Here is a 14,239-nt window from a genome sequence, read left to right on the forward strand (position 1 = left end):
TCTGTTTTTCTGTATTTTAAAACCTCGATTCTACCTATGAAATCTGGTGCCTGGCTCCTCCTCGGACCCCTTTCATAGTTGCACTCTTTGCAGTTTTTTTTTTTTTTTTTTTGTAGGATCCAACTATTCTTCTCATCAACAAAGATCAAGAATCAAGATTTGGTGCTCAGGTCCAACAAGGGATTATAACGGCGGCCAAACACTATCCTAGAAGTCTTAGAGTGCTTGATACGTTTTAGTCTCATGACTAAAAGTAATGGGACTAAAACTTGCTAGCCTCATCCATGTTTGGATCCAAATACTAAAGAGACTAAAATCAAGTTAATAATTATTTAGTATCCTTCAAAGCCTTCAATCCAAAACTCGTCTGTGTTAAAGGAGAGGAGTTAAATAAGGAAAGAGATGATTAATTCATATTTTAGTAGGGATATCCCTGACTAAAAAAATTTAGTCTTAAGTTTTAGCCCCTCTTTAGTCAAGGATGCCTGGAACTTTAGCCTCTTAAAAGAGACTATTTTTAGTCAGACTAAAATAAGTCCCTTGGATCCAAGCACCCTCTTATATCTTTGTTGACATTCTATAGTGTAACACACTGCACATGGTGCGAGACTAGGCCTGCGTTTGCGTGTTCAGACTCGTAACAGTTTCAGAAAGTTTCGTCTATGAACTCTAAATAACTCAACCACAAAATGTCAAAATGGCCACCAGATTTTGAGAAGTATTGTAACTGCATCCAAAACCGATGACATATATTCATTATCACCGAGACGGTAGTTTCACAGCGAGATATACAAATCGGAGCAGATGTTAATAATACAGCACTCAAAATAAACATGAAACTCCCCCCTCGTTCATCCCCGAAGGGTATATGTGAGTCTACATTACAACGGAAGCTGGACTGCTCCGCCGCCTGCTCCCAGGCATGATCAACAGCCGCATAGTCCTCCTAGTTTGCGAGATGGCTGGGCGAGCTCTTGAACATCGTGTGCCACATGTACGCCCTGGAGAGGACCATCTCGAGCTCATGGTGCGCCCAGTTCCTGGTTGGGAGGTGCTGGAGAAACATGACCATCTCCTGGAAATCCAGCTTCTGCAACTTCTCTGACCACTGGCGAAGAAAGAGACAAAGGGAACATCACTCTGAATCCAAATCTTTAGTGGAAATCCATAAGCTGGATTGCACACAATGAAGGCGGGGAACATGATAGACAGCCTCAAACCAATAGAGAGCAAGGAATATTTTGACTTACTGTTAACAAAAAGCTAGCTGATATGTACACGAGAAAATCTGGTAGATAATCTCCTTCAGCAAGATATGTATCCCACAAGCGTGTCACAAGATGAAAAGGAACCTGCCATGATGTACAATATGAAGGGACATGAATGTGCAGATTACATATACAATGCCCATTGACTAGACTAACCTCGCGTATCAAAAGACAGTTGAACCAACGGAAGGCAAACTGAAGGAACTCCAATCCTTGTTCCTCTATGTGCTTCGATAAAGGTTCTGTATACATGGAAGATGATTGGAGGACAATATCAGTATTTCAAGTATTAGCCAAAACTGCTATGTGTCCCATGGCATGCTAAATTAATGACAATGTACTTAATAGGATGCTTCTCTTAGAATTATTATTATTATTATTCCTTCAACGTTCCTAATGTCCGGTAACTCCTTAAATTTCCTTCATCACGCTATACTTAATTACTATGGTAGGAAGGACTATCATAGATGTCAATCGATGGAACATTACCATCTATTCGGTGAACCAACTCTTTCAACCTGAATACAAGGCGTTGTATTCCAGGTTGTGCAAAGGTATAATGGTCCTGCATGCCATCAAGAAACTTCGAGAGACACCAATAGCAGTCTGCTTCTATGTTAGAAACGTCCTGCAAAGAAAGGTTTTCCATGGACCAAGTGTCCAGATTGCCTTCTAAGTGCTCTGATAAGAACACAATCAAGAACGGTGTAACAAGGTCGTTTATTCCTTGGACGTAGCCACTTGCAGGGTGCCTGATGGCCCTGAAAATGAAACATTGTTGTGTTAGGAAATAGTGGAGAAAAGCAAAGAATAATCATTATTCTGGCAGCATCAGAGGTCAAGTTTCATGAAAAACTCCATCCATCTGATCCCATTTTCCACCAAAATGCATCAAGCAGTGCAGTGCCTAATTATAAGGTAGCAAAAGGTGCTTTTCGCAGACAAAAATCAGAATGCATGTTAAAAAAAATATAGGTACATATTTATTGATAAATCAAGATAAATCACACAAGCGCAGCGCCTCACCAGGTATATAAAATACGTTCCAAGGATTTCTGAATCTGAGGATCCTGGAAAAATGTAACATCTGGCACAGTTCTTGGGCAATCAACAGCAATCTACAAGACAGCATGTGAGTAAAGATTGACGTATTCTATGAAAAAAGGGGCAGACCTGGTGATGTGAATTCAGGCCTGAAATGTTACCTGGCGAAGCATAGTAATCTCTTCATCTGAGCGTTCAGTATCCGAAATATCATAATATTGAGAAACACATTCTACATACTCAAGTCTTTTCCTCGTTAAAACACCTTCTCTTCTATCCGCATTGGGTGGTGCATATCCCTATAGCCAACTGATATTAAATTCAATACTGAAATACAACACTTGAAAGAGGTAACATTATCTCACAATAAACATGTTATATGTCTACTCACCAAAAGAAGCCTCCATATGTTAGGTCGCATATAAGGTGGCACGCCACTCCAAGATAATTCACGCAATTTATCTACATAATCAAGTAAGAGCAGTGGATGACAACTGAATTCTGGACAAACTACGAAAATTTAAGGGAAAAACAACATTCTATAAGTATACAACTAACATAAAATCCAGTCAGAATTAAACCTGAAACTATAAATATATGGTGCCCTTTAACCAATACAGAATTATTAAACTAATTTTCTTTAAAAAATAATGGCACTAGTTCAGAAAGTATAAAATTCAAATTTACTACCGTCTCAGTATTACAGCCAAATTTCCATGTTTAACTTTTAGAAACTGAAAACATCACCACAAGTGAGAAAAGTAGCTGTCAGTGGAAACAACTCACAAGATTTAGATTGTCACTCTAGGTAAAATTTGCATTCTTTTCCATTTGGGTCGCAATCAAAATGACCATATAGTAGCTAAATATAAATAATAAAATTCCAAAGCAGAAAATAACTTCAATGTTGATTTCAAAATTCAAATTCGCGCACACTTAATAACTCATTGAATCAATCCTATATAGAAATTGAGCATACCTAATATAACAGCTGGCCTAGAGAGTTCATTTGTGAATTTGGTAATCCTTGCGGAATCTGTCGCTCTAGCCCCAGAAACTAATCCTTGGGCATCCGGTAATGAATTGACACTACTTGTTGATGGTGAAATTGATTTCTTAGAACTAATGTTGTCAGTTGTGTTACCAGATGCTTGCCCTTCTACCTGAACAAGTTGAATATCATCAGTTTCAATCTGGAGTTCATACGTCGCAAAGCAATGTCAAGAACTGACACATTACCTCCTGTAAGCCTTCATTTTGTTCATCTTCATAGCGATCATTCTCAGAGCGTGGGGAGTATTCAGGAGGTGAAAGAGGCTCAGATCTTCGGGTTAGCATCACCTTCCCAGGAAAGCTCCGTCCTTTGAGCATTCTGACAAAGAATTGTAAGAATAGCAACAAGTTTTTCTGTAAGGTTACAAGCAGACAGACTTTGCAATACTAGCAAGCAATAACTGGTATCTCTAATCATGATCATGGAGTGAAATTTAGACAGGAACACTATATAAGTGGACAGAAGCCAACGATCTTTACACTAAAAATGTACTCCCTCTGTCCCATAATATAAGAGCGTTGTGTGTACTAGTATAGTGTTAAAAACGCTCTTATATTACAGGAAAGAGGGAGTACTCCAAAAGGCTGAAATACTGATATATTCCTATTTCATGTACTCCCTCCGTCCCAAAATAAATGTCTTAAACTTAATACAAATTTATACTAGAGCTAGTATAAAGTTGAGACAGTTATTTTGGGACAGAGGGAGTATCAAACTCTATATTGCTAACTGTTAAATCATCATACTCCTTCTTTGTGAGGGGTGTACTGTTACTGACTGCACCCAATCAGAAAAAAGAAACAGATAGCAGGTGAGTTGTGCGAGAAGGAGGGGACTGACCCTTGCACGTTGCGGAGTGTCTGGTTGAAGCGCCATTCCGAGTTGTTGGGGCTTCCTCCGTCGCCGCCGCCGCTCATCGCCGCTGGTCAGACGGAATCGCCGGAGGTGGCGGTGGAGAGCAACCGATCAGGAGTTGCTCTTCGCCGGATCTTGCTGCCTGCCTCCGGATTCGGGTCTGCATGCACTCGCCTTATCATTCCGTGAAGTGTCCACATCTACATGCGACGGAGGGTCCACTGGAACGGGCACGCACCGAGCAGCTTAGGGCCACGTACCTCGAAGCGCAAGCTGTGGCGATCGCCGCGTGCTTGGCGCGGCAGCGCAGCAGGAGATCCGGGCCGAGAAAACCGGGGAAGCAGGTCTCCCGGCGCGGTCCAACGGTCGCGGACGCGAGCCGTGCGTCGGAGCTTTGGGCCCGCGGATCGGCTGGCTGCTCCAACCCAACCCTAGCCGCAATGCGGGGCGCCGGAATCGGTGAACGGCGCCGGGAGGGGAGATGAGTAGACGAGTTCCCGCGGATAGGGATGCGGCGGCGCGAGGAGGTGGCCGGGGAGGAGGCGGCGCAGTGTAAGTTCTTTTTTTTTTCTTGGACGGGAATGGGGATCTGAGGTGAGAGGTGGGAGTGGGGATCGCTGGGCGAGGAGACGAGAGGTGGGAGACGACGGCGGGTGAGGTGGCACGCCCGCACGAACGGCCGGATGGATTACACGTGTGGCCTAATGGACGGGCGACGTTCTGCAGTGGTGCTGTGTCACTCTAGCGTATCGGAGGTCTGGCAAACAAAGAAGGGAATCGTTCCGAACCGCGCGCGGGCCCTTGTAACAATTTTTTCACCGGGGCGTTTTGCTCGTCAATGGATGTAACATTTTTTGTTTAAATTTATTGTAACCAGCGTCATTTTTGCTGTAATTATTTTTTTATTATTTTTTGTCCCAGAAAAAACTACATATACGTTTGGTTGCAATTTCAGTTTGTCGGATTTTTCGTTACAATCGATGTTTTTTACTTTTGCTACAACCGTGTTATTTTTGCTACAACCGGCATCATGTTTTGCTGCAACCGTTCATTAAAAAAGTTGCATACACGTCACGTAAATATCTGCTACAACCAGTGTTTGACTTTTGATACCACGTACCATCAGCTTTGTTTTTTTGCTATGATCACGCAGATATATTTTTGCTGCTATGATCACGCAGATATATTTTTGCTACAAATTTTGTTTTTTTTTGCAACCGTTGAAAAAATTGTTGCATCGCATCAAAATTTTGCTGCATAGGAGGAAGAATGTTGCATGCGGATCCAACAGTGCGAACGCGCGGGGGTTGGTGGATCCTGCGGCCCACGCGGCCGGCCGAAAGTTTGGCCGGCGCGCCGGCGCAGATCACTCCCCAACAAAGAAAGGGTAAATATACTCGCTCTGTCCTGTCTTAGATTTGTTTAGATATGAATATGTCTAGTCACGTGATACATCCATTTCTAGATAAACTTAAGACAACAATTTTGGGATGGAGGGAGTACTATAGTTTGGGCTATCGTTTCAAAAAAATATTAAAAAAATTCTGATAACTATCAACCTAGGGTCGGCTGTTTCAAAAAATTCAAAACTCACAACACTAGTGTTTTAACTCGTTTTCTGACCAAATGGGCCCACCGGTCAGGCCACGTGGTCCAACGTGCTCACGACGCGGTCGTTAATGGCCGTTACATCGACCGGTACGATCGGAACTGGGTAATAAATACCCAGGTCCTCCTCGGTCGCTCCACTGCCCGCTCACTCCCGTGCTCCCACTCCCCCACTCCATTGTGAGCTCGCCGCCGTCGATGGTAGCCTAGGTCTCGGACCTCCCTGCCGCCATGCCTTCTTGAAACGACGGTGAAACGAGGTCGGATGATGACTCTGAGTCCGTCGGCATGGATATGGGGCTTTTGGTACGTTTCTTCGTAGCCAAACCTAGGGTTACTGACTGGTGCTAGCTACTGCCATGGATCTTGCTTAGTTAAGGAAATTGGTGTGTCATCTGACACGGATCTTGCTTAGTAGGGTTAGGGTTGCTTGTGATCTAGTATTTAGCTAAGTTAGGGTTAGGGGTCTTGCTGATTTGGGGATTTATGTAGGACTACTGGGTTAGGGTTAGGGTTTTTCCTTATTTGGGGATTTATGTAGGGTTAGGGTTAGCGTTCTAATTGTTTGTGCCTCGAGTGGTGATTTAAAATATTGTGGGTGATTTTGTGAATGCAGGAGGAACCTCACACCATTGTGGAGCCACTTTTCTCTGGCCAATTTGAGCTTTTCTGAACCCAAATGCATTCTACACCACATGAGGCCTATGAAGTGTGTGGCTTTCAAAGGCACTTTAACTAGAAGGCGTTTCTATGGCTGCTGAGTGCAGGTTATATCTCAATCTTATCTTTTTTTACTGTTGCGGGACCACATTTGATTACACAATTTTATTAGTACATATGAATGTTCAGCGCACCACATTTGATTGCACTTTAATTGGATGTTTAGTGCACCTCATAAGGCAACATTTCCAGTAACTAAATCTGTTAAAGTAAATATTTTAGTTATCATTTTTAGTTTGTTTCCAAACCTAAACTTAGCAAATGCTTCAGTAGGCATATGGCAGTGTAACAAGTTATCATATTCAGTGATATTAATCACTGTTAATTTACAAACTTTGTCATGCTAGTGTAATAAGTTTATAAATTCATAATTTCCAAATGCAAAAAAATGGTGTGAATTGTGGGGTTGTACAGTAGGTTGACAAGCCTTGGCCTCCTGTTCTTCGTAGATATTTTTCTAAGCTATGGGAAATGTTCCATGAGCAGAACTGTGGAAGGGTACTTGACAAGCAGAAGTTTGAGGAGTAGTTAGACAATCTTAAGGACGAAAATGTCAAGCTTTGCACTGAGTACAACGAGCTTGAGGGAAATGTAGGCAAGATGTTTGATTGGAAGGATCGAAAGGTGGACAACATGGAATACAAGAAGGTAGTGGAGGAGGAAGAGTTTGAGAAGAAGAAGAAGAAGGAGCCAGAGGAGAAATCTTGGTTGGAGGTGCACATGGAAAAGCTAAAACTTGCTAAGGTGGAGAGATACATTTTGTAGACCCCAAGCTGACATTATTGTGAACACCAGGAAGGCTATGAAGGAAGTTGAAGTGGACAGAGATCTTCTTCAAAAGGAGAAGACAAAGCTTGATCAAGTTGTTTCTGAGTTGTTGAAAGATGGCTATGCCAGCAAGGAGAAGTTAGAGTAAATTAAGGCATCCTTGAGTCTTGAAGTGATGGCTATGGTGTTGAAGTACATCCAATGCCGGTATAAGGATGTGGCCTAACTGTGTTAGGTGAAGATATGGGTGTGCATTTTGGGGGAATCTGAAGTCTAGGATCTAATTTGAACTCTAGTAGCTTATGTATGTATGAACCATATTTGCTATGTTCCTAAGTTTGTTGTAATGGATCTTCGATGCTATGTTCTTAAGTATATTGTAATGCATCTTTTATGTTGTGTCTATCTATTTTTTGTCATCACATCCACTTACATGTTGTGCTTTATTGGGCTTTATGGGCCAATTTTTCTCTCATTTAATCCAACTTTGAACCGGTATAGCTATCTTTCACTAGGCATTTTATGTTCTTAAGAACTAGGTCATTAGTTGTTGCAGCTAAGATTTGTTTCACAAAGATAGTGGAGTTGTAGTTGTGAGCAACAATTATATTGCTATCTTTGTTTCAGATCAATGAATGCAACTTTAAACAACATAAGTAGTCCAATTACTCTTAAAAATAGATCAGTCATTACAAACCAAAGCAATTCAACTTAAAGACACACATCCATACTAGTTGGAGGACTGAAACACAACCAGAACAGTTCAACTCAAGTTCAGACACTGAAATTCTAGTTACCACTTGCATACAAATAGTCATTGAGCCATCTCTCTGGGCAATGATACGTCTCCGTCATATGTACTTTTCTGAACTCTTTTGCCCTTGTTTTGGAATCTAATTTGCATGATTTGAATGGAACTAACCCGGACTGACGTTGTTTTCAGTAGAATTGCCATGGTGTTGTTTTTGTGCAGAAATAAAAGTTCTCGGAATGTCCTGAAAATTTACGGAGAATTTTTCTGGAATAAATGAAAAATACCTGCGCAAAGATCCACCAAAGGAGGTGTGCCAGTGGGCCACAAGCCCCTGGGCCGCGTCCACCCCCCTGGCCGCGCCGTGAGGGCTTGTGGGGCCCACGTGGCACCACCGCCTCCAAACTCAGCTCTATATCTTCCGTCTTGCCCGGAAAAAATCAGAGAGAAGGATTCATCGTGTTTTACGATACGGAGGCGCCGCCACCTCCTGTTCTTCATCTGGAGGACAGATTTGGAGTCCGTTCTGGGCTCCGGAGAGGGGAAATCGTCGCCATCGTCATCATCATCCTTCCTCCATCGACAATTCCATGATGCTCTTCACCGTTCGTGAGTAATCTCATCGTAGGCTTGTTGGACGGTGATGAGTTGGATGAGATCTACCATGTAATCGAGTTAGTTTTGACGAGGATTGATCCCTAGTATCTGTTGGGGAACGTAGCATAAATTCAAAGTTTTCCTACGCATATTCAGATCTTCCTATGGAGAGACCAGCAACGAGAGAGGGGTAAGAGCATCTTCATACCTTTGAAGATCGCTAAGCGAAAGCGTTGCTAGAACGCGGTTGATGGAGTCGTACTCGCAGCGATTCCGATCTAGTGCCGAACTACGGCACCTCCGCGTTCAACAAACGTGCAGCCCGGTGACGTCTCCCGCACCTTGATCCAGAAAGTAGGAGGGAGAGGTTGGGGAAGAACTCCAGCAACACGACGGCGTGGTGTCGATGGAGAGACGAGGTCTCCCGGCAGGGCTTCGCCAAGCACCGGCAGAGAGGAGGAGGAAGAGGAGCAGGGCTGCGCCGAGAGAGAGGAAAAACCGTGTGCCTCAATGGCCAAAAGTGCCCGATATATATAAGGGAAGGGGAGAGGGGGTGCCACCCCTAGGGGGTGCGGCAGCCCCCCATATGGGAGGTGCGGCGGCCAGAAGGGGGAGGAGGGGGTGGCGCACCATCTGGTGGGCCTTAGGCCCACCTGGCTTAGGGTTTGCCCCCCCTTTTCTCTCCCTTGCGCAATGGGCTGAGTGGGGAGGCGCACCAACCCACCTAGGGGCTGTTTCCCACCCCCACTTGGCCCACCTTATCTCCCGGGGTCGTTGCCCCCCTTTGGTGGTCCCCTAGGGCCAGCTCCGGTGGTCCCGGTACGTTACCAGTGACCCGCGAAACACTTCCGGTGTCCGAAACCATCCGTCCTATATATCAATCTTTACCTCCGGACCATTCCGGAGCTCCTCGTGATGTCCGGGATCTCATCCGGGACTCCGAACAACTTTCGGTAACCTCGTACAACAATTCCCAATAACCCTAGCGTCATCAAACCTTAAGTGTGTAGACCCTACGGGTTCGGGAGACAGGCAGACATGACCGAGACACCTCTCTCGCCAATAACCATCAGCGGGGTCTGGATACCATGGTGGCTCCCACTTGCCCCACGATGATCTCATTGGATGAACCACGATGTCAAGGATTCAATCAATCCCGTATACGATTCCCTTTGTCTGTCGGTATAGAACTTGCCCGAGATTCGATCGTCGGTATACCTATACCTTGTTCAATCTCGTTACTGGTAAGTCTCTTTACTCGTTCTGTAGCACGTCATCGTGTGACTAACTCCTTAGTCACATTGAGCTCATGATGATGTTCTACCGAGTGGGCCCAGAGATACCTCTCCGTCACACGGAGTGACAAATCCCGATCTTGATTCGTACCAACCCAACAGACACTTTCGGAGGTACCCGTAGTGCACCTTTATAGTCACCCAGTTACGTTGTGACGTTTGATACACCCAAAGCACTCCTACGGTATCCGAGAGTTGCACAATCTCACGGTCGAAGGAAAAGATACTTGACATTAGAAAGACATTAGCATACGAACAATACGATCTAGTGCTAGGCTTAGGATTGGGTCTTGTCCATCACATCATTCTCCCAATGATGTGATCCCGTTATCAATGACATTTGATGCCCATGATCAGGAAACCATGATCATCCATTGACTAACGAGCTAGCCAACTAGAGGCTTGCTAGGGACACATTGTGATCTATTTATCCACACATGTATTACTGTTTCCTGTTAATACAATTATAGCATGAACAATAGACGATTATCATGAACAAGGAAATATGATAATAACCATTTTATTATTGCCTCTAGGGCATATTTGCAACAGTCTCCCACTTGCACTAGAGTCAATAATCTAGTTACATTGTGATGTATCGAACACCCATAGCATTATGGTGTTGATCATGTTTTGCTCGTGGAAGAGGTTTAGTCAACGGGTCTGCAATATTCAGATCCGTGTGTACTTTACAAATATCTATCACTCCACTCTGGACATGGTCCTGGATGGAGTTGTAGCGGCATTTGATGTGCTTCATCTTCCGGTGAAACCTGGGCTCCTTGGCTATGGCAATGGCTCCAATGTTATCACAGAAGAGTGTCATAGGACCGACGCGCTTGGAACCACTCCAAGGTCGGTGATGAGCTCCTTCATCCAAATTCCTTCATGAGCCGCTTCTGAAGCAGCTATGTACTCCGCTTCACATGTAGATGCTGCCACGACTTCTTGCTTGCTGCTGCACCAGCTCACTGCCCCACCATTCAACACATATACGTATCCGGTCTGTGACTTGGAGTCATCCGGATCTGTGTCGAAGCTAGCGTCGACGTAACCCTTTACGACGAGCTCTTCGTCACCTCCATAAACGAGAAACATTTCCTTAGTCCTTTTCAGGTACTTAAGGATATTCTTGACCGCTGTCCAGTGTTCCATACCTGGATCACTTTGGTACCTCCCTACCAGACTTATGCAAGGTTTATATCAGGTCTGGTACACAGCATGGCATACATTAGAGAGCCCACGGCTGAAGCGTAGGGGATAGAACTCATCTTCTCTCTATCTGTTGCCGTGGTCGGCGACTGAGTCTTACTCAATCTCATACCTTGCAAAACTGGCAAGAACCCTTTCTTTGAGTTTTCCATATTGAACTTCTTCAATATCTTGTCAAGGTATGTACTTTGCGAAAGACCTATGAGGCGTCTTGATCTATCTCTATAGATCTTGATGCCTAATATGTATGCAGCTTCTCCAAGGTCCTTCATTGAAAAAATCTTGTTCAAATAGGCCTCTATGCTCTCCAACATCTCTATATTATTCCCCATCAATAATATGTCATCCACATACAATATGAGGAAAGCTACAGAGCTCCCACTCACTTTCTTGTACAGACAGGCTTCTCCGTAAACCTGTATGAACCCAAACGCTTTAATCACTTCATTAAAGCGAATGTTCCAACTCCGAGATGCTTGCACCAGCCCATAGATGGAGCGCTGGAGCTTGCACACTTTGTTAGCACCCTTAGGGTCGACAAAACCTTCTGCTTGCATCATATACAACTCTTCCTTAAGGTTCTCGTTAAGGAACGCTGTTTTGACGTCCATTTGCCAAATTTCATAATCATAAAAGGCGGCAATTGCTAACATGATTCGGACTGATTTCAGCTTCGCTACGGGAGAGAAAGTCTCTTCGTAGTCAACTCCTTGAATTTGTCGAAAACCCTTTGCGACAAGTCGAGCTTTGTAAACGGTTACATTACCATTTGCATCAGTCTTGTTCTTGAAGATCCATTTATTTTCTATGGCTCACCGGTCATCGGGCAAGTCCACCAAAGTCCATACTTTGTTCTCATACATGGATCCTATCTCGGATTTCATAGCCTCAAGCCATTTGTTGGAATCCGGGCCTGCCATCGCTTCTTCATAGTTCTAAGGTTCACCGTTGTCTAACAACATGATTTCCATCACAGGGTTGCTGTACCACTCTGGTGCGGAGCGTGCCCTTGTGGACCTTTGCGGTTCAGTAGTAACTTGATCCGAAGCTTCATGATCATCATCATTAACTTCCTCTTCAGTCGGTGTAGGCGCCACAGGAACAACCTCCCGCGCTGCGCTACTATCCTGTTTGAGAGGGGTGTAATTACCTCATCAAGTTCTACCTTCCTCCCACTTACTTCTTTCGAGAGAAACTCTTTCTCTAGAAAGAATCCGTTCTTGGCAACAAAGGTTTTAACTTCGGATCTAAGATAGAAGGTATACCCAATAGTTTCCTTAGGGTATCCTATGAATACGCATTTCTCCGCTTTGGGTTCGAGCTTTTCTGGTTGAAGTTTCTTCACATAAGCATCGCAGCCCCAAACTTTAAGGAACGACAACTTAGGTTTCTTGCCAAACCATAGTTCATACGGTGTCGTCTCAACGGATTTAGACGGTGCCCTATTTAAAGTGAATGCTGCAGTTTCTAATGCGTGTCCCCAAAATGATAGCGGTAAGTCGGTGAGAGACATCATAGATCGTACCATATCTAATAAAGTGCGATTACGACGTTCAGACACTTCGTTGCGCTGCGGTGTGCCAGGCGGCGTCAGTTGTGAAACGATTCCACACTTCCTTAGGTGTGTGCCAAACTCGTGACTTAAATATTCGCCTCCACGATGAGATCGTAGACATTTAATTTTTCTGTCACGTTGATTCTCAACCTCACTCTGAAATTCCTTGAACTTCTCAAACGTCTCAGATTTGTGCTTCATCAAGTAGATGTACCAATACCTACTCAAATCATCGGTGAGAGTGAGAACATAACGATAACCACCGCGAGCTTCAACGTTCATTGGACCACACACATCAGTATGTATTATTTCCAATAAGTCGGTTGCTCTCTCCATTATTCCAGAGAATGGAGTCTTAGTCATCTTGCCCATGAGGCACGGTTCGCATGTGTCAAATGATTCAAAGTCAAGAGACTCTAATAGTCCATCAGTATGGAGCTTCTTCATGCGCTTAACGCCGATATGACCAAGGCGGCAGTGCCACAAGTATGTGGGACTATCATTATCAACTTTGCATCTTTTGGTACTCACACTATGAATATGTGTAACATCACAATCGAGATTCATCAAGAATAAACCATTCACCAGCGGAGCATGACCATAAAACATATCACTCATATAAATAGAACAACCATTATTCTCTGACTTAAATGAGTAGCTGTCTCGCATTAAGCAAGACCCTGATACAATGTTCATGCTTAAAGCTGGTACTAAATAACAATTATTAAGGTTTAAAACTAATCCCGACGGTAGATGTAGAGGTAGCGTGCCGACGGCGATCACATCGACCTTTGAACCATTCCCGACGCGCATCGTCACCTCGTCCTTGGCCAGTTTCCGCTTATTCCGCAGTTCCTGCTTTGAGTTGCAAATGTGAGCAACAACACCGGTATCAAATACCCAGGAGCTACTACGAGCGCTTGTAAGGTACACATCAATAACATGTATATCACATATACCTTTAACGTTGCCGGCCTTCTTGTCCGCTAAGTATTTGGGGCAGTTCCGCTTCCAGTGACCCTTTCCCTTGCAATAGAAGCACTCAGTCTCATGCTTGGGTCCGTTCTTTTTCTTCTTCCCGGTATCTGTCTTACCGAGCGCGACAACAGCTTTGCCGTCTTTCTTGAAGTTCTTCTTACCCTTGCCTTTCTTGAAACTAGTGGTCTTGTTGACCATCAACACTTGATGCTCTTTCTTGATTTCTACTTCTGCAGACTTGAGCATCGAGTACAACTCGAGAATGGTCTTCTCCATCCCTTGCATGTTGTAGTTAAGCACAAAGCCTTTGTAGCTTGGTGGGAGAGACTGGAGGATTCTGTCAATTATAGCATCATCCGAAAGTTCGACTCCAAGTGAAGTCAGACGATCGTGTAACCCAGACATTTTGAGTATGTGCTCACTGACACAACTGTTCTCCTCCATCTTACACCTAAAGAACTTGTCGGAGACTTCATATCTCTCGACACGGGCATGAGCTTGAAAAACTAGCTTCAGCTCCTGGAACATCTCATA

General features: G+C 44.1%; 1 protein-coding gene across 1 annotated transcript; it reads right to left on the minus strand.

Annotated features, from left to right (window-relative positions):
- Positions 1–724: 724 nt before the first annotated feature.
- Positions 725–4,840, minus strand: LOC123399919 (GTPase-activating protein gyp1). Its single transcript, XM_045094302.1, has 11 exons — positions 4,482–4,840; positions 4,207–4,381; positions 3,552–3,684; positions 3,292–3,475; positions 2,704–2,774; positions 2,474–2,611; positions 2,295–2,386; positions 1,758–2,029; positions 1,425–1,510; positions 1,251–1,352; positions 725–1,108 (listed from the first exon to the last, which is right to left on the minus strand). Exons 2-11 carry the CDS (start codon positions 4,281–4,283, stop codon positions 947–949), a joined length of 1,317 nt encoding a protein of 438 aa, XP_044950237.1. The 5' UTR covers positions 4,284–4,381; positions 4,482–4,840; the 3' UTR covers positions 725–946.
- Between the last annotated feature and the right edge of the window lie 9,399 nt (positions 4,841–14,239).

The sequence above is a fragment of the Hordeum vulgare genome, chromosome 5H (genome assembly GCF_904849725.1).
Source record: "Hordeum vulgare subsp. vulgare chromosome 5H, MorexV3_pseudomolecules_assembly, whole genome shotgun sequence".
Classification (NCBI taxonomy): Eukaryota; Viridiplantae; Streptophyta; class Magnoliopsida; order Poales; family Poaceae; genus Hordeum; species Hordeum vulgare.

Bases quoted from the DNA above. Each gene is read 5' to 3' on its own strand.
- LOC123399919 (XM_045094302.1), bottom strand. From the start codon at position 4,283: ATGAGCGGCGGCGGCGACGGAGGAAGCCCCAACAACTCGGAATGGCGC. The intron at 3,685-4,206 runs GTCAGTCCCCTC...ATTCTTTGTCAG, and splicing joins ACACTCCGCAACGTGCAAGG to AATGCTCAAAGGACGGAGCT. The intron at 1,353-1,424 runs GTTAGTCTAGTC...ACATCATGGCAG, and splicing joins ACTGTCTTTTGATACGCGAG to GTTCCTTTTCATCTTGTGAC.